The following is a 20,533-nucleotide window of genomic DNA, read 5'->3' on the forward strand; positions in this document are numbered from 1 at the left end:
CCTTTGTATTCATAGAATAAGAGAAAAATATCTTTAGATCACCACAAATATGTCTTGTGGCACCAGTATCCAATACCCAATCTTTTGGTTTTTCAACCAAATTTGCTTCCGTGACCATAGCAATAAAGATGTCTTCAACTAGGTTCACCTTTTCAGAATTTTTCTTCCTGAACCGACAATCTTTCTTGAAGCGTCCTAACTTACCACACACAAAACAAGTAAGTTTCTTCTTCTTGAAAGAAGGCTCATCATTGTCTTGACGATTCTTCCTTTTTTTGTTTTGTTTGTTGGTCTCTACCAAGTTCGCTTTTAGGCGTCTTTCCCCAAGGCCTTTTTCACCCTTGTCCTTGTGCCGGTTCTTCTCCTCAATTTTGATCCTTACATCAATTGGTCTAGAGTCAACTCCGTCTTCTTGTGTTTCATAGACGCCTTAAAGGCATCCCAAGAAGATGGAAGTTTTTCAATCAAGGCACCGGTCACAAATTCTTCCGGTAGAACCATCTTTTCCTTTGCTAGCTTTCCAACCAAAATTTAAAATTGATCAATTTGGTTTGAGACGGTGTCACTATCTTTCATAACAAAGTTTAGAAAGTTAGCCACCAAGTACTTCCTTGAACCAGTATCCTCAAGAGAGTACTTTTTTACCAACGCATTCCAAATTGAACATGCATACTCCTGAGAACTATACACATGGTATAGGTCATTTGATAATGCATTCAAAATCCGATTCTTGCACTGGTAATCCGCTTGAATCCAAGCCACCCTTTTACCCTCCTTTTCAGGATCATTACTTTTTTCCAGCATGGGTTCAGTCAGGCTAATGCAAACAACATCATTTGCCTCCATCATTTGAAGTTTTGACCTCCAAATTGTTCGATCTTGTCAAATTCAGAGATAATCATCATCTTATCCAAATTCGGGATCAGCTCCGTCACCGACGGGATAACATTGGTGGGAATTGAGTCAAGAGTAGGGAAAAAAAGAATCTCCTTACCATTGCAGCTAACAAGAACTCCACCTTCTTGGTTATTAATTGCTCCTTCAATACTGGTGTTTGAAGGATTTCCTTCATTAGCAGCTCCATCAGCGGTGTTGTTGTTCGAAGCATCACCCTTGTTGTTTACAACTCCAAGATTAGCCATAAGATCTTATAATATCAATTACCTTAAACTTGTTGGATAATTGTATTATAATTCCTTATAAATAATTAAAACAACACGAATTGCAATACAATAGATTAAGCAGTAGAAATTAGGCTTGACCTTTGGCTGAAATGAGAAGACCAAAGCTTGGATTTGATGTAGAACCACACCCGCAATAACTTGAACAAATTTGAAGTTGAGTCACACTTGTGGTGCTGCCTTCAAGGTAATTGATGCCTCCTACTGCCAAGGAGTATTCTGCACCACTACCCCAAGATAAAACAATCTCCAACTAGAAGATGAAGCAGTCCTTCTAGTCCCTTGAAGGAGCCAAGAGCTTCAACACAGCAACCCTCTAACACACTTAGAAGAAAAGAGAGAGAGAGAGAGAGAATAATACTCTTAGTGATTGCTAAGTATGGGTATGAACATGTATCCAAAGATGTCTCTTACAAAGCAATTGGTTGGGTTTGTATAGGCCCAAGACCAATCCTTACACTCCCTTGGAATTCCCAAGAATAACCATCCACTTATGACCAAATTGAAGAATAAGATTTATGGACATGAATTGGAGGTTAATTCCAAATTCATGGTCATTCCCCACTAAGGGTCATGAATGATCTTAAAATTCATTCATTCTCCACTAAGACCATAAAGGCCTTAAAATCCCATAAAGGGTCATTCTCCACTAAGGACCATAAAGGCCTTAATACCCCATAAAGGGAGAGACATCACCTATGGCCATGAATTAAGAAATCAATCTCATTCAATATTCTTGACCCACCTCCCCACTCATGATAGTGACCATGAATAGACTTTAGGGTACCCATAGAATGTTACAACCTTTGGAATTACTTCTTTGATCACATGGGTCCCACACCATAACAAAGCAATCAAAATATTTTGAAACTTAAAATAAAATAAAATATATTTTAAATCTAACAGTCCAGTCGAGCATTGCATCGGATAAGAAGAAGAAGTCTTGGGTTGGTTACTCGGTTGAACTAAAACTTCACCTTCTTCTTAAACAAACCGTCTTCTTCAACCTTCGTCTTCAACCACAAATCAAGTCCAAATAACATGAAACTTAAGGATAAGATTCGCAATCCCCTAAACTCATTATCCCGACTGAAATCTGACCAGAAAACATGTAATATATTCAGGAAAATTCTGAAATCAAAACTAGCAGTAGTTGCAGGTTCAAAAATAGTTAGAGGTCTGGTTCCTGCAGGAGAGGAAGTTTTAGGAGACGAAATGCAAGTGGATTAGTCGCCCCAAGTAGATGAACTGATTCCCAAAATTTCAGACCAAAATGGTCAGTTACACTAGAGATAAATTAAGCCCTTTACAATCCGGTAAGGAAACAGTAGCAGCAAAAGAAGAAAATAGAAGACAATAAAAATAGAGTAGCAGGAAAAGAAAAAAAATAGATGATAATAAACATAGAAAGAAAAGACAAAAAACCTCCATAAAATTGCATTCAAATCTTAAAAAACTGCCCAACAATGGGAATAGCCATGGGCTTATAGCAGGAGATGATAGAGAGAATAGGGGGAGATGAAGGAGAGATTGCAGCTGAAATTGCCCTAGCAGAGAAGAAGAGAGAAGAAGAAGATGGAAGAGAGAGGATAGGACTTACCGTAGCGAGAAAAGTTTAGAATGCCCTAACAGAGAAGAAGAGGAGAAGAAGAAGATGGAAGAGAGAGGAAATCAATTTTCATTTGTTCTATTTGTTTAAATCTAAAGGGTAAATATGTTATTTCACTTTTTGGTTTGATTTAAGTTAACACCTTTAATGTAGAGGGGGACGGTTGAGTATTTTCAAAAAACAGGAGGTGAGTTGATTATAGTTCGATTTTCGGACGGTGTCATATAATTTACCCAAGATTTAATTGCTTTATAAATTGAAATTGCAATATTTGAACTTAACTCTGAAACCAATTTTATTTTTTGAGGTACTTAAAACTACTTTTAGCTTAACTCATTATAATATGGAGAATGAAATATTTTTTTTTTAACTGTTGTAAAAAGAAAAATTACTAATCATGTTTGCTCTCTTATACATGGCAATGGAGAAGTAAATCAAGCAGGAATTGACCACTACAATAATCTAATAAACGCTTTATTGGCCAAAGGTAATAATAATGCAATCATGAATGATACCAAATTGGGGTATTAAGTTGTTTTTGTTTTTGTTTTTTTTTTTTTTTATGAAAGAAAAATTTATATTAGAAGGATTAGAAATGTACATTGTCATTCGGAAAAGAGATAAACCTATGGCCTATAATCGTCTGAAGAGCCAAATCAGTTAACCAAAAAATTACAGATTTGTCCACAATCCATATCCAAGTAGTGTTGTCCTGTACAAGAGTATGAAGATAAAAGCATAAAGGGAGACTGTGCCACGACCAGGCCTCCTTATACGGTTTCGGAACAAAATCGAGCAAAGCTTTGTTGGAAATTTGAATTTCCTTCAAGTAGTGTCAACCTAATTGTTGTATTAAGTTGTAATTTTATTTGCAGTGTTAAAAAAGAAAAAAACTTAAGGATGGATAGATTTTATGTGTAGGACTTGAACCATATGCTATTCTTTATCATTGGGATATTCCTCAAGCTTTGGAAGACAAGTACAATGGATGGCTCAACCCTCAAATAATGTAAAATTTTCATTATATATTACTTAAGATATCCTAAATGACTGGAATTATGAAATTAATGAACTTAATTAATGTTGTTTATACATACAGAAAAGACTTTGCAAATTACGCAGAGACATGCTTTGAGAAATTCGGAGATCGGGTGAAGAACTGGATCACTATCAATGAACCTCATACATTTTCAATCCAGGGGTATGATGTAGGCATTCTGGCGCCGGGTTGCTGTTCCACCCTTTTCACCTCCTTTGCAGAGCCAGAAACTCAGCAACGGAACCTTAAATGGTTGCTCATAATGTTCTTCTTTCTCATGCTACTATTGCTGACATTTATAGGAAAAGATACAAGGTAAGTATTAGCTAACTAGCTAGCTAGATCAATTAATTAACTTAGGCTGCATTTGGTATGCATTCTAGGTCGATTTCACATTCTTGGATGATAAAAATAGTAGTTTTTATAGTTTTTTATCGTCCAAGAATGTGAAATCGACCTAGAATGCATTCCAAGAATGCATACCAAACACCTCCTTTGTAGGTGTATTTAGAACTATAACAATTTATTTTTATTTAGGGAAAATTACATTGTCATCCCCTGAGGTTTGTATTAAATATAGAGGGACCCTCTGTGTTTCTAAATTATACAGCTGCACCCCCTGAGTTTAGGATACTTGTTACACTCAGCCCCCATCCGTTAGAGCATTTCTGTTAGTTACTGATGTGTTGGCCATTTACACCTTAAAATAACAAATATACCCCTAATGGGTGTGTGATATTACCATTTTGCCCTTAGGGAAGCCCAAACTTCACACCCCCTTCCCTTCCCTTCCCTTCCCCTGCTACTCGAACTTACCTGCAACAGAGAGGCCGCAGCAGGAAGGCACAACGACTAAGGGGGTCGCATTTGGGCGCAACGGTGATAGGAGGTGTGACCAGGGGTTTACGACCTGGTGCCTCTGGTGTGGGAGAACAGCAAGTGCTATGGCAGCTCCTACTGACCGTTGGGGTCTCTCGGGGTCTAGGTCAATGGAGGCAGCTAATAGCTGCCCAACCAGAGATCGATTGACCTCCTTAGAATCGAGTCACCACCCCAAATAAAAATTGAGGTTGAAGAGGTGGGTGTTACGCAACCACAGGCTTTTCCTTCGGCAATAGAGGGAGCCAACCTGCATTCTCCGCTAGATTGTCAATGACACCAGAGGGCGCTTCAGTGGTCTGCAAAATCAGGTACCAGACAACGATGGCACTAGAGGTTTTTTTGGGCAGATGGAAAATTTAGATCACATACCTCCATCTGACTGAGACCCATTACTCTTGGGCACGGCCACCTCAAGGATGGGTTGCTGTCAACTGTGACGGATCCATTAGAGGTACCTTAGGTGGGTATGGTGCCATGGGTCGAGATTCTAGAGAGAAAGCTTTGTTTGCTTTGGCAAGGGCGACTGAGGATGATAACATTGTTCATGTTGAACTCCTGGCAATAAAGATGGGCCTTGTGAAAGCCAAGTCCTTGACCATTTCTCAAGTTCAAGTGAGATCTGATTCTCTGGTGGCGGTGCAATTGCTATATGGTCACTTTCAAATTTCGTGGCACGCAATTGCTCTGGTGGAGGGCATTCTTGCCCTGAGAGAGAGCTTCAAAAGCTGCACTTTCGTATTCCATGTGCGAGAGATAAATAGGTGTTCGGATTTCTTCGCTGGACTACTACATATCCACCATGAAATCCATCTATGTGTTAACAGCTTGCTGCTAGCTTTGTCCAACCTTGTAAGGGACGATGCAAACGGGAAGTGGTTCCTCATAATGTAACTTCTTTCTTTTCTCTCCTATTAATAATATATAAAACTCCTTTCTCCCAAAATCAAGAATGAAGAAGTGGGTTGTGGGTTTGGCAAACAGAGACCTAGTGAGGTGATTGTGGGCTTGGGGAAGAGAGAGTGGATAGTAGAGAGATGGTGTTGATCGTGGGTCATGGTTTGGGTTGGTAGAGAATCTAGGATGAGGCAGTGGGGGAGATCGTAGGTTTAGGAAAGAGGGAAAGAGGGAATTGATGGTTGGAGTAGTGGGGGGTAAGAAAGAGGCTTCGTAGACCTGTACTGGGGAGGGGTATTACTTACTTTGTACTGGGGATTTCTTCTAGGATTTTCACAGAACTAGGCTTCGTAGACTTGGAAAGAACCGTAGTGATGAATTGTAAATCGTTCAACACCTTCCGCCTGAGCTGGGAGTGAATGAGCAGGAGCTCACTGGTTCCTCAATTCTTTTCGGCGGTTTTTCAAGCAAATATTACCGTTAATTCATGGTAGAATCCTAGAGTTGCTAGGTTGGCCGGAATGGCAGTGGCGGAGATGAAAGTAACGATGGCAGCAAAGGAGGAGAAGAAGCTAGAGAATAGGGTTTGAATTGAATAGGTTTTTGGTTTATAATTTGAGGGCAAAGTTGGCATTTCCTATTGAGTATTATTTAACAAGCTATTAGAAGAGGGCAAAGTTGGCATTTCCTATTGAGTATTATTTAACAAGATATTAGAAGAGGGCAAAGCTGGCATTTTACATTGTATTATTTAACACCGTCCACTCATGGGGTGTGCCTGTATAATTTAGAAACACAGGGGGTCGCTCTGTATTTAGTACAAACCTCAGGGGGTGGCAGTGTAATATTTCCTTTTATTTATCCCTTGTCTTATTCCCTAAAGTACTTTTAAGATAGGGGTATAAAAGGGTTTTCAAAAATAATTCGAAAATGATATATTATTTTGTCTTTTATCAAAAGGTGACACTATTACCTTTATTGGGAAAAAATTGTGAATTATATATATATTTTTAAGTTGTCCTCCTTGTTTTATTCTCAAAACTTGTTTTAATTATGGGTAAAAAAGGGTTTTCAAAATAAGTTAAAAACGACATTATTATGTCATTTTCAAAAGATGTCATTGTCCATGTGAAATGACAAGATTACCCTTACATTAAATAACTTTTGGGAATAAGACAAGGAACAAAAAAATAAGGTTACAACTTCTAAGTTCACCTATTAAGTGACAACAAAAGCACCTACTTGCTCACAACTTCTAACTTATACCCGGTTCTCAGTCTTGTCTACTTCTACCTTCTCTTCGCAAGTTGTCAGTGATGATTCTAATGGGCATAGCTATCTTATACAGATGGGGAGTAGGGATTAACCCTGAAATCATTAGAGTGATCAGGCCTCTTCCATTATAAGGCCCAATCACTTACAGGTTTATTCTACACTTCACACTTTAAGGCGGTTGACTAAAACTCATTAATCCATTATAGAGATTACTCCCAATTGGGTTCCATTCAACCAAACCTGTCAATCAATACCCATCCATTAATCTAAATCTATACAATGACTGGATGTTAATCCATACATGATAAAAACATTACAATATCCTCAACAAATACTCTCTTTTCATAAGTAAATTACTGCAGTATTATTGTGAGTCCTCGCTCTTGACACTCTTCTTATTTTTATTTGGACCTTGAACATAAATTTTTACTACTGACATATCCGAAACAACATGGCTCTCTTGGGATATCGTTGGATGTTATCTGGTTTGAACCAATGACGAACACTGTTGAGGATATTGAAGCAGCACAAAGAGCTCAGGATTTTCAGCTTGGCTAGTAAGTATATATGCTTTATTACATAAAGCAGTAGCTACTAATATAACTGGCCTAGCTCAACACTGCACTAGTAATTAAATCTCATATTATCAGCATTATGGAAATGCTAATAAAAGAGTGAGGGGCAGGCCTAAATTGACATAGGAGAAGTTGTGAGGAAGGACATGCATAGTCTAGGTCTTGTACCAGGTATGACCTCAGATAGAGACTATTGGAGGGCAAGGATCCATGTAGTAGACCCTATTTAGCTGAGATTCTTCTGACTTGCTGGGCTGTGCCTCTTTCCTCTTACTTTTATCTTTCATTTTTCTTTTGTTTTTACATCATTAATTTGTCATTTTCCAAATTTCACTCCTCATCTCATTTCCCTTCCCTCTTTTTCTATCTCTTCACTCCCTTATTTTGTCTAATCCTCAGTTTTACCTACTTTATTTGTTTGAATCCATGGAGCCGACTCTATTAAGTTGGAATAAGGCTGAGCTTGTTGTTGTTATATTATCAGCATTAATGAAGAGTAATTAGAATCCCTATTGCACCAATGAGTACTATATATAACTTCTATTAATACATATATTAATTTGATTCACTTTAATTTTTTGATTACTACAGGTTCATGGAATCCCTTGTTTTTAGGGGATTATCCAAGCTCAATGAGAAGTAGAGTGGGAAGTAGGTTACCAACATTTTCCAAAGATGAGGCAACCTTGGTTAAAGGATCTTCGGACATTGTTGGCATTAATCACTACACAACATATTATGCCAATATAGTTGGTGTTTTGTTTAATGACACTCTGGCAAATTCTGGTGCAAATACACTTCGTATGTTAATTTCTACCCCATCTTTGTTGTTATATTAATTAATTAGTTCATGCTAACAATATTTCCTTGTTTTTTTCCAGCATTCAAATCTGGGAAAGCAATAGGAGAGAGGGTAATCCAAAAGAGAATTAATATTCAAATTTCAAAGAATTTATTTTATTTCATTAATGAAGAAAAGTTCTCTGGGGGAGTATACCGGCCATGCCAAGACACAGAGGGGGCAAAATGATTACCTCGGGAGAAAGGGTTTCAAAAAAGATCTACCCATCCAGAAGTCATTTGACCCAACCGTTCGAACAATGTGCTAGGATGAGTGCTGATCTTCTAAGAAAGATCATGGTCCCAAAAAGAGTTAAGGCGAAAAAAAACTAGGACCCCCATGAAAGGGGGAAATTCCACCCCCATGATGCTGACGCATGTGCTCTCATTGGCCCCCATGCACACAGGGATTTGGGCCCTCTGTAGTGCAACACAATGTGTAGCGCACCATCTGACAGCCATATGTGCTTAGGCACACAGTCCGAGCACACAGGTAGGGTGTTGTGTTGTGTGCCCGAGCACACAGGGCCATTGGACGTGCGCTACACACTGTGTCGCGCTACAGAGGAGCCCAATGCCGCACGCAGGCCACGCTCCCCCACCGAGAATGCCGACCCTTTATTAATAAAATATTTTTATTAATTATGGTTATATGTTGAATTGCAGGCATATTCAATATGGCTATACTTTTTTCCCCAAGGGATGAGAAGTTTGATGAATTACATTAAGCAGAAGTATGGGAATCCTCCAATCATTATCACTGAAAATGGTAATCCGCTTCCAAATAAAAAGAATTGATAGTTTGTCACCATTAATTTTAGATAATATAATTAAAAATTTTCCTTTCTAAATCTGTTCTTGTTGTCTGATAGGAATGGATGACTCCAACAACCCATTAATCTCCATTAAAGATGCTCTTAAGGATGACAAAAGGGTAAAGTATCACAGTGGCTACCTTTCAAACTTGCTAGCTTCTATTAAGTATGATCCCTCTATATTTGGAAGGAACCCAACCCAATCTGTAACCTAAAACTAAAATCTTCTAAACTCAAATGTTGGGGTGAAGAAGCTAATATATATCACCTGTGTTTTTGATTAATGCAGGGAAGATGGATGTAATGTGAGAGGGTATTTTGTATGGTCACTACTGGATAATTGGGAATGGGCTGCAGGCTACACATCAAGGTTTGGGGGTTTTTTTTTGTGGACTACAAAGACAATCTCAAGCAATACCCCAAAGATTTTGTTCAGTGGTTCAAAAATTTATTGACTTCTTAAGATTCCAATGCTACTGAATTTACAATGGAAATCAAGGTTTTTGGCATTTAATTTGTAATTCTTTAGTGAATAAAAAGAAAAATTGATGCAAGTTGTACAGCCTATTCTTGTTGTTTGGAAATGCAAGGTAAAGATAAAAAATAATAATAATAATAAGAGAGGGGAGCTTGGGCTCGGATTTTTGGGGCCCATTTTGTGCACTTAGGGTATATTTGGATTGCATTCTTTTTTCTTTTCTGTTTTTTTCGGATGAATGAAAAATGCATTAAAGAGAAAAAGATATGTATACAAGACTACTCCAGAAGGGCCCGGGCAACCAAGGATAACATTGCAAGAAGCAAATTACAATAATCAAATATGTAAACCCCATGAAGAAACAATATGACTGTTTATCTCATTGTTCGAGCAAGAGAACGGAAGGTAGTTGACCTTTGATTTAATCTCAAAATCGATGGAACTCCAAATTTGATCCCTAGTATGAGAATGGGGAGTCCACCTACGCTTATTTCTTTCCCACCATATGTGATAGATAGTGGCATAAAAGGTCATCTTAGCCACAAGATTACAAAGCGAAATTCCCTTTGAACTTCTTCTGGATTCATCACCATAAAGAACAAGAAGAACAAGAAGGTAAGTTGGAGACAGCACTTGATATGCTTGATGAGAAGAGAGACAAAAACAACAAATTGCTCAAGGTTTGTAAAAAACAAGAAAAATTACTGGAGGCTTTGAAAGAGAACCAAATAATCTCCTATGAATGATAATTGAGAATCAGTTAGCATTCAAGGTCACTCACTGCAAAAAGCTAATACAAGAAAATGAGACTCTCCAAAGTCAGGTTGAAGCGCTCAAGGAGCAAATTAGCACTTGTCAAGTCATGTGGAAAGAGTACCAAAGAGCGACGGACACTCAAGAACTGCAGCCTATTCAATCTCAACCTAAGGGGCCAAGTGAAGTCTTGACTGAGATCATCAACCGTCAGAGACCGGCAGATCTGAAATTTGGTTTGGGCTTTAAACCATGTGAGACATCCAAGCAAGGTGAGTGGAGAAAGAAAGGTAAAGCTAGCTAGGCACAATAGAAGATCCTTTGTTAGTGTCAGAGAAGTAGCCCACCAAGACAAAACAGAAGCAGTTAGTGATTGTAAAGCAAGGCAGCACCATTGGAACGAGTAGAAAGATTCCCCATGCAGTTATTGAGGGGGAGCAGAGGTCACTTGACAAAATGAAGGCTCAGGTGCAAAGGAAAGAAAAGAAGAACAACACCACTCATTTCACTTCATATAGTCCGGGCAGAGGTAGTAGACCAAGAGGACGAGGTAGACGAAGCACATTTTTCCCAGGTTACTGCTTCAAGTGTAACACCTATGGGCACAAGATACCAACCTGAAAGTTCAACAGGAAAGCAGTGAAATTAGTCATGTAATTAATAATCTATTTACCCCATTGGTGCAAACTATGGAATGCTATAAGTGCTGCAACTCTGGTCACACTACAAAGTACTGTGGTCTACCTTTCAAGCTTAGACCAACCAAGTAGACAGAGTCAATGCAATAGACAAAGCACCAAAAGGCAAAAATGAAGGTAATGAAGTTTGGAGGAGAAAGAATACAAAGAGATAGTGACACATCATTAGTGGTTCAGACTGCATTGAAAGCTCAAGATAAACCAATGCCTTGGATTCTGGATAGTGGTTGTTCTAATTATATGACTAGTGACAAGAGAAAGTTCATTAATCTCAATCAATATGAAAGAGGGTCAGTCAAGTTTGCCAAGATAGTTGGCAGAGGCACAATTCACCTTGGTGATGGAAAGGTGAAAACTTCAGATGTCTTGTTTGTCTCAGGGTTGAAACACAATCTCCTCTGCACTAGTCAGATGTGTGATAAAGGCGACAAAGTGATATTTGACAAGTCTGGCTTTGAGATCAGAAAAGCAAAGAATGGGAAGTTGGTGGCAGCAGGTGTGAGAATCTCAGGAAACTTATATACATTATCAGAAAGCACTGGAGGTTCATGTCTTATTAGTCCGGAGGAGGAGAAATGGTTATGGCATAAGAGGGCCGGGCACATTGGTTTTGATAATTTGGTGAAGATCAATTCTCTAGAGGAGTTAGAGATGTTCCTCAGCTGAAGAAGCCATCCCACACCACCTGTCCATCATGTTAAAGAGGCAAACAAATTCAGATCTCACACAAATCTAAAGAATGTTACTCCAAGAAGCCCATTGACTTGGTGCATACTGATCTGTGTGGACTTTCCAGGACCTAAAGCATTAGTGGAGATAGATACTTCATTTTTTTGTTGATGACTGTAGTAAGGTGACTTGGGTGCAGTTCTTAAAGCATAAATCTGAAGCGCTGTAAAGATTCAAAGTCTTCAAGAAGCAAGTAGAGAATGAAACAAGAAGAACCATAAAATGTCTCAGATCCGATAAAGGAGGAGAATACACCTAGAAGGAATTTGATAAATATTATTACTATGAACATGTGATCAAGTGACAAACTTCAGTATCTAGAACTCCACAATAGAATAGATTAGCAGAGAGGAAGAACCAGACTGTGCAAGAAATGGCTAGAACAATGCTTATAGAGAGTGGGCTTGCAAAAGATATTGGAGAGAAGCAGTGCACACAGCCATGTACATCCAAAATAGGTGTATGCTGAGAAGGCATATTCGTCGGGTACTCAATTCGAAGCAAGGTCTACAGGTGCTTCAAAAGAGGCTAGGCAAAGACTGTTGGCAGCGTAGATGTCATTTTATTCACAATGTTCGGATGGGTCAAGGAAAAATCCGGGTCTAATATGGACTTGGGGTGGTTTAATGGGGCAAACGAATCCAAACCGTAGCATGCACAAATGCCAAATGGAGTGCACCCTCGCTAGTAGATGAGCGAGCTGGAGAGGATTTTTAACAGAGAGAGGTGCTACTAGGAATGACTACCACGCAATGTTTGGTCGGTTTGGACACACAATTAGAGTATGGGTGAGGTCCAAGAACACGTTTGCATATTATATTAAGTGACCATTTCTGCATGATGTGCACATGCATAGCTTGTTCCTCTTTTTGCGTGGTTTTTTTTTTTTTGGATGAAACTAGGTCTAATCACACAAACCACACACCAATCTCAAAAGGTTAACTGACTTTTGGAACCGTGGAATGACGAATATACACACCACACACACACACCCCCCCCCCCCCGATGTGGTCCTCTTTTTGCTAGTTACTTTATATAAATCAGTACGTAAAATAGAGATCAGTAGTTGAAATTTGTAAATTGTAGTAGAATATGGTACCCCTTTCATTATTTCTAGATGACAAAAGATAAATCAAATACATATATTCTATTGTCTAATAATTGGAGTAGAGTACCATGGAAGCTTCCTACGTCATTTCTCCATTCTTGGCACTAGGGGTGCACGTTTAGCCCTGATAGCCCGAGATCACCCTGAGCCTGAACATGGCCTAAATTGAGATATCCTGGTCTTGAGGGTGGGTCAGAGTTAGAAAATTCCAGCGTTGAGTTAGGGCCGGGCTATGTCAAGGTTGAGGCCTCGAGCTGAGCCCGATCCGACCCAGCCCGACCATATCTTCTTCTTTTTTCTTTTTCTTTTTTGTTCTTCTTCCTCTTCTTTCTTCTTTTTCTTTTCAGCTTGGCCAGTCCATGCATCTCCCTCCCCCCACCCCCACCCCCCCCCCATCCAATGGTTAGGGCCAATCAGGGTCAGCCCAATCCGACCCTAAGGGCGGGTCAGGGTTGGATTTTTTTGACCCCGAGTCAAGGTTGGGCCGGGCCAAGCCTAGTCTGACTAAGGGGACTCAGGGTTAAACTAGGGTTTTAAAAGGCGTGGCCCAACTTTGACCCTGTTGCAACCCTACGTATTTGACACCATGGACCAAACACCATGAAGTAACCCACCCATTTACGGAATTGGATCTTATCTAGCCGTGGCGGGAGCTGCACCTGTGCAGCACCGCTAAACGACAGAAAAAATAGGGGTAAGGTAGTCATTTCACAGGTGGATCCCACCTGGGCCCCACATGTGAAATGACCACCCTCCCCCTGTATTTAGGGTGGTTTTTGGTGCTGCACAGTGCAACTCCCGCCACAACTGCACAAGATCCAAGTCCTTCATAAAATTGATATGTCCCTCATGGTCCAATACTGAATAGACTAGGATCCTGAAGAAGATTTGATTCCCCACTTTCAAATGGGTGAATTTTAAGTAGAAAGCTTGTCAAATCCAAACAATATAAGATTCTTTTTGGACACAAGAACCCCCAAGGTTTAAGAACTTGGAATTAGGGATGTAAATGGATAATCGAAAATCTGAATTTGATCCGCATATGTATCCGTTTAAGGATATTCGTATTTGTTTAGAGATATGTGGGAAAAAGAATCCGAATACTTCGAAAAAAATCCTCCCAAAAAAAAATCCAAATACTTAATAATAAAAAATTAAGTAAATAATGATCTTGGGGGTTTTTGAAGATTCAACAGGTTCTAGAATATGAGGAAAAAAGAATCATGATGTAAGAGATATGAATAGAGAGCGAATTGTATCCGCTAGGGAGAGGAAGGTCCGAGTTACACAAGGCAGAGATGTAAATGGATGGTCGAAAATCAGAATTCGATCCTATCCGAATCCATCCAAATCCGTTTAGAAGTATCTGTATGTAAGGGTATTTATGTAATATCCCTTTATATGTTCTCATATAATCCTACTTGTATTAATGCCCAGGCTGTGAGGGGCAATCTAGTAATTAGCCCATCCGACCTAAACCCTAGTTTTTCTATATATATACTAGTGGAGGCGATGCTGGTATTCCAAACTAGATACTGAGGGTGTAATGCTTTAAGCAACCTTGTGCTTAAAACCCTAACCCTAACAATCTTAAAGCATTATGATTTTTTTTTCTCTGTGATCTAGATCGACTTTGGATTTCGGATCAACATTCGGCTTTGGTGATTGATCGTTTTTATTTTGAGAGATCAACGTTAGTACATCTCACTTTTGGTTTGTTGATCGATTTGCGTGATCGGCTTCGGCTTTGATTTATCATTCACAAGTGACAGATGATCGATTTGGTCTCGATTCATTATTATGATCGTGCATTTGATCATGCGGGTTTGATCAATTTGTGTTTTCTTAGCCTGTGCTTTGAAAATCGGACTGCTGCAGAAGGTAATAAGAGTTTTGTATTCTCAAAACTTTTGATCGATTGATTTTATTTTAATAAAAAAAAAACCAAAAAGGTGGGAAAGCATTGATTGCTCTGGAAAGAGTTTTGTCATTATTCAAAGTTCATTAATTTCATTCACAGTCCACTTCTCTCCTTGATTTGATTAATTATTAAAAAAAAAAAAAAAAAAAGGAAAGGAGAAAGGGACAAGGAGACTTTGGATGAATGTTTCCGAATGCTTTTCACAAAGCACTGATTGTTACCAAAAAAAAAAGGAGCCAAGAAGGGAAAGTGCAATTCTTTGACTTGGTTATCACAATCGTACAAAGGAGAGTACAGTTTTTTGCTTGGTTATTATAACCGACGGCATCATCGATGATCAACACTTGTATCGACCAACATTAGTGTGCACGTTGTGAGCGTCGACACCACCGCAACTCCGCGATCTTTTTCTCCGTCATCTAAATTCAGGGTTCTCCATCTCAGGTGTGACTGTTCCTTGAGCATTTATTTTTTTATTTATTTGAACTTTTGTTTGGGCATATAAACAAATCACTTAATATGGAGAAACACGCTGTTCCAATTGAGATGATCAAATTGGAAAGTTTTAGTGGCTCGAGTTCGAGTTCTTGGAAAAGGAAGACTCGGTTTGGACTGAAGTACCTTAATATTTTCTACATCTGTAGTAAATACTTTTTTCGATTGTCGGACCTAATCGAAGCCCAATGGATAAGTGATGAGGACTTTTGCAAAGACTACCTATTGAACTGTCGGATAGGTGGCGAGAGACCTATAGTAAATATGAGTCTGCAAAAGAGATTTGGGAAAACCTAGAAGCCCAATTCAAAAAGGAGGAGGACCTATCAAAAACTCACTTGGTTGACAAGTTTATGGACTTCAAGTTTCAAGAAGATAAGGAGATACTTCCACAAGTAATGGACTTTGAGAACTTGAGAACAAAATTGAACCAAGAAAACATCCCCGTTGTTGATGCATTCTTAGTGGGTGCAATTATCTTTAAGTTACCCTCTACTGGCATTCCTTTAAAGCGAGATGCAGAGAAAGAAAACACAAGTGGGGCTGGATGATCTCAAGCGGTTCATTAGAATCGAAGATGAGAACAAAGCCGGGAATAACTTGGAGATGGTGAAACAACAACAAGCATCGCCAATTTGGTTTCACAACCCAAGAAATATCCTAGGGTCAAGCCACCTAAGAAAGAACCCCACAGTTGGAGGCCAAAAAGCCTAATTTTAAAAAGAGGGGCAAGTGCGCAACTATGGAAAGTGGGGTCACTATGCATCGAGTGTAGGGGTCCTAAGAAAGGGAGCACCGACACACCACGGAAGGAAGTTCATATCTGGTGGACAAGCGAGCCTACTAACTTTGTTGCCATGATTGGCAAGGGTAAGGGGTTGGCCAAGACATCTTGATTGGTGGTTAGACTCGGAGCGACTTGTCATGTTTGCAATAGCAAGGACCCGCTCACCGATGTTGTTCAAGTAGCGTAGCATCCACGTTGTAAATGGAGACGTCGTGGAAGTGGCTCAACAAGGGAGGAACCTGGTTCTCTCATCGGGTAAAATATTAACTTTGAAAAATGTTAAAATCTTTCCTGGTTTTGAAAAGAATTTAATTTCCATTGGAATTTTGCTTGATCTTTGGCATGTCTATTACTTTTAGTAGTGGTAGAGTAACATTGTCTCTGTTAACTCCTTTTATTTTGGATGTGTTTATAATTTGAATGGTATGTTTAGGTTGAGTTTAGCTAATGAGACAATAAACCAGGTTAACCATAATTTACTTGATCCCAAAATACTACATTGTAGGTTAGGACATGTGAACTATAGGAAAATGCTCAAACTAGCTAAAACTCATAATTTACCATTAGACACTTCAATTAGATTTAACGATGTGAAGTGTGTGCTCAAACTAAAATAACTAGAAAACCGTTCGGCATCGGTTTCTAGGAGCACTCAACTTCTTGAACTTATACATTCGACATTTGTGACTTTAAAAGCTATACAACTAGAGGAGGTCGGAAGTATTTGATAACATTTATAGACGGTTTTTCTAGATATTGTCATTTATACCTGTTAAAATCTAAAGATGAAGCTTTTGAAAAATTTAAAATTTTCAAGAATAGGGTAGAAAATCAGTTGAACTTGAAAATTAAAAGATTTAGAAGTGATAGGGAGGAGAATACAAATTGACGGGGTTCAAGGAATTCTGTGCCTCTGCAGCATAATCCTTGAAACTATCTGCTCCTTACTCACCTCAATCAAATGGCATAGTGAAAGAAAGAACAGGACGTTAACAGAGATGTTAAACTCCATGTTATTGCATGTGGTATGCCCTCTTGCTATGGGGAGAAGCGAGTGTTGACGCAAATCACATTCTAAATAGACTACCACATTCAAACCGACTTCTACACCTTATGAACTATGGCATAATCATCCCGTAGATATGACACTCTTAAGGTTTGGGGTGTGTAGCTTATGTTAGGATACAAGACCCTAGGAGACTTAAGGTGGGAACTAGAACAAACACTTGTGTATATCTTGGTTGTGCGAAGCAGTCTTTGCGCAGACGGTTTTTGGATCTATCAACCAATGTGGTGATAGAATCTAGGGATGTTATATTCTTTGAGGATAAATTCCTTAAAGATAAAGGCGACCTTACTGGTTTGGTAGTGGTTCTGAGAATCACCTTTGGAATCGAACCAATTGTTTCGACACTACTCCCACAATGCTCCTTGAATCAGAATCTAGAAGAGTATCTACTAGAGATCGAGTACCCAAGAATTTTGGTGAGGATTTTGTGACCTACCATTTAGAGGCTGATCCATCCACCTATAAGGAAGCGATGAGATCTAGGGACTCCTGTTATGGAAAGAAGCCATTGATGAGGAAATGAGCTCTTTAATGCGAGAATGAGACTGGCACCTTGTTGATCTGCCTAGAGGGGCCAAGACAATAGGGTGTAAGTGGAGTCTTGAAGAAGAAACTTAATCCGGATGGGTCTATAGCCAGGTATAAAGCACGATTAGTAGCTAAGGGCTATAAACAGTGAGAGGGATAGATTATTTTGACATCTACTCTCCGGATTCGCCATTTGGCAACAATAAGGATTCTTCTTGCCATAGCATCTATTGAGCACTATGTTGTGCATCAAATGGATGTAAAACGGCTTTCCTTAATGGAGACCTAACAGAAGAAATCTACATGAACCAACTTGAAGGGTTTGTCATGGAAGGTTACGAAAAAGAGTTTGTAAATTAAACAAATCTCTCTATGGTCTTAAACAAGCACCTAAATTGTGGCATGAGAAGTTTGACAAGACAAGAAAGAGCTTTGGTTTTCAAACCAACAACTCGGATAAGTGCCTTTATTTTTGTCCGAGTCAAACAAGGTTGTGATTATTTGCTTGTATGTAGGCGACATGTTGATTCTAGGTTACGATCTCTCTGTAGTGAGTGACATTAAAGAAACCTTGTCCAAAGAATTCAACATGAAAGATCTTGGTGTGGTAGACACCATTCTTGGGATGAGAGTAAGCTCAAGTGAGCAAGGGATCACCCTTAGTCGGACTCATTACATTGAGAAGCTACTTTCTAGTTGGGGATACGATGATTGTAAACCGATTGAGACACCCTATGACTATAACAAGCGGTTGAAACCTAACACGGTGACATCGTGAATCGAGTTAGATTATTCTAAACGATTGGTAGTCTCATGTATGCAATGAGTTGTACTAGGCCGGACATAGCCTTTACGGTAGGCATCTTAGTCGTTTCACTAGTAATCCTGGAAAAGAGCATTGGGATGCCTTATCGAGGTGATGAGATACCTTAAGGGTACTCAAGGTTATGCTTTATGTTATAATGGACATCCTCCAACTTTGGAAGGATATTCGATGCATCTTGGTGCTCGATTTGGGAGAGCAGATCCACCGGTGGTTATGTATTTACACTAGGAGGAGAAGCTGTAGCATGGAAATCCAAAAACAGACTAGTATTGCTCTGTCATCTATGGAATCGAACTTTATGCTCTAGCTTACGCGGGAGATGAAGCAGAGAGTGGATAAAGGATCGATCATGGATATTCCATTGAGGAGTTTTAAGTTAAACTCTATATCTATATTCTGTGATAATCAAGCAACCAAGACGATTGTGAATAACTCACTCTTTAATGGTAAGAGGAGACACATCAGTTGAAGCGGCTATGCTGAATTATAGAACAGAACAAGGGATTATCACTTTGATTGATGTGAGATCGAAGGATAATACGGCGGATGCCCTTACAAAGGGATTGAACAAAGATCGAACATTCAAAACTACGAGGGAGATGGGGTTAAAGACCATTTAGTCGAGTCTTAACCTAACCCGATATTATTTTGAATTATTCGAATCTCATCTAGCCTTGGTAAGCATTAGGAAGTTTACATGTTTGGATAACTTAGTTAGGTTACTAAGTATGGGGGTTTGTGAAACCATTCCAAACTTGATGGGGTAGTAAATTTTAATGTGAAGTCTCCTTACTTTGTTATTCCACAAAGGAATATGAAAAATGTCCGATATGTTTCAATGATATTGTGCTAGTCTTTATGTCATTCCAAATTTGATGACATGTCTTTCATAGTATGGTGTACCATTCCAAATTTGATGATACAACATAAATCTATGATGATATGACGAATACTGATATTCCAAATGGAAACATGGTATGGTCCTTATGATAGAGACTATATAGGATCGAGTTCTTGTAAAGAAACTTGATGATGATGCTTATTGTTTTTGATTTACCTTCACCATATATGAAATGTACTAAGTTCTTATTGTTGAACTAGATACTATTGTGCAAATGATTGAATTCATAATATCTTATGAAATTCATATTTGACAAATTACGAGAGAATGGCGAAGATGGAGGAGAACGGTTGAATCGGATCTCGATGAGGATGACTTACTTGATGAGTAAAGTCACATGGATTGCAAGGACTTTTCCTTTTGATTATTTCTTTTGGTTTAGCCACTTGCATGTGGAACTTGGATTTATTGTTGGGTTTAGTTTTGATCTAAAACCCTAGTTTTATTTCTTGAAGTCTACTTATTTCTTATTTGATTTATTGGATTATTGATATTCAATTTATATTGATTCAATTTCGATTGAACAATGGTTCCTATACATGTGTAATGGATATATGTAGAACATAGGAGGAGATTGTAAGGGTATTTATGTAATATCCTTTTATATGTTCTCATATAATCCTACTTGTATTAATGCCCAGGCTGTGAGGGGCAATCTAGTAATTAGCCCATCGACCTAAACCCTAGTTTTTCTATATATATACTAGTGGAGAGCGTGATCAGGTATTCCAAACTAGATACTCAGGGTGTAATGCTTTAAGCAACCTTGTGCTTAAAACCCTAACCCTAACACTGTATTCGGCCAGAGAATATTCAGATCCGATCACATTTGATCCGTATCCGAGCCGAATCCAATTCGGTTACATCCCTATGTGGAATCAAACATATAATCATGGGAGAAGGAACTCTACTTGGTCTTGTAGGGGGTGCATTTTCTAAGCAAGCATCCTTCTAAACATTGGATTAGGACAACTCATTTAAGACCTTTAATTTAATTAAGGGAATAAAAAAAGACTAATTCAATTAAAACATTAATCAATTTGAAAATGAAAAAAACTCTTACAAGTAACCAGTATTAAGGTTTACAAATAAAACTGATTTAATTAAGGGAAGAAGAGAGAGAGAGAGGG

General features: G+C 38.8%; 1 protein-coding gene and 1 long non-coding RNA gene across 2 annotated transcripts; both read left to right on the plus strand.

The window, feature by feature from the left end:
* Positions 1-3,223: 3,223 nt before the first annotated feature.
* LOC122671325 lies at positions 3,224-4,024 on the plus strand. Its single transcript, XR_006334335.1, has 3 exons — positions 3,224-3,277; positions 3,712-3,799; positions 3,890-4,024. It is a non-coding gene; the product is annotated as an uncharacterized LOC122671325 (long non-coding RNA).
* Positions 4,025-5,185: 1,161 nt separating this feature from the next.
* LOC122672092 (beta-glucosidase 6-like) lies at positions 5,186-9,414 on the plus strand. The gene is made up of 6 exons (XM_043869592.1): positions 5,186-5,363; positions 8,047-8,256; positions 8,337-8,368; positions 8,962-9,064; positions 9,168-9,316; positions 9,400-9,414. Exons 1-6 carry the CDS (start codon positions 5,186-5,188, stop codon positions 9,412-9,414), a joined length of 687 nt encoding a protein of 228 aa, XP_043725527.1.
* The last annotated feature ends 11,119 nt before the right edge of the window (positions 9,415-20,533 follow it).

Source organism: Telopea speciosissima, chromosome 8, assembly GCF_018873765.1.
Source record: "Telopea speciosissima isolate NSW1024214 ecotype Mountain lineage chromosome 8, Tspe_v1, whole genome shotgun sequence".
Lineage (NCBI taxonomy): Eukaryota > Viridiplantae > Streptophyta > Magnoliopsida > Proteales > Proteaceae > Telopea > Telopea speciosissima.

Excerpts from the sequence above, each read along its gene's own strand:
- LOC122672092 (XM_043869592.1), top strand. The coding sequence starts at position 5,186 with ATGGGTCGAGATTCTAGAGAGAAAGCTTTGTTTGCTTTGGCAAGGGCG. Across the intron at positions 8,257-8,336 it reads TTCTGGTGCAAATACACTTC|CATTCAAATCTGGGAAAGCA; the intron begins GTATGTTAATTT and ends GTTTTTTTCCAG. Across the intron at positions 9,065-9,167 it reads AATCATTATCACTGAAAATG|GAATGGATGACTCCAACAAC; the intron begins GTAATCCGCTTC and ends GTTGTCTGATAG.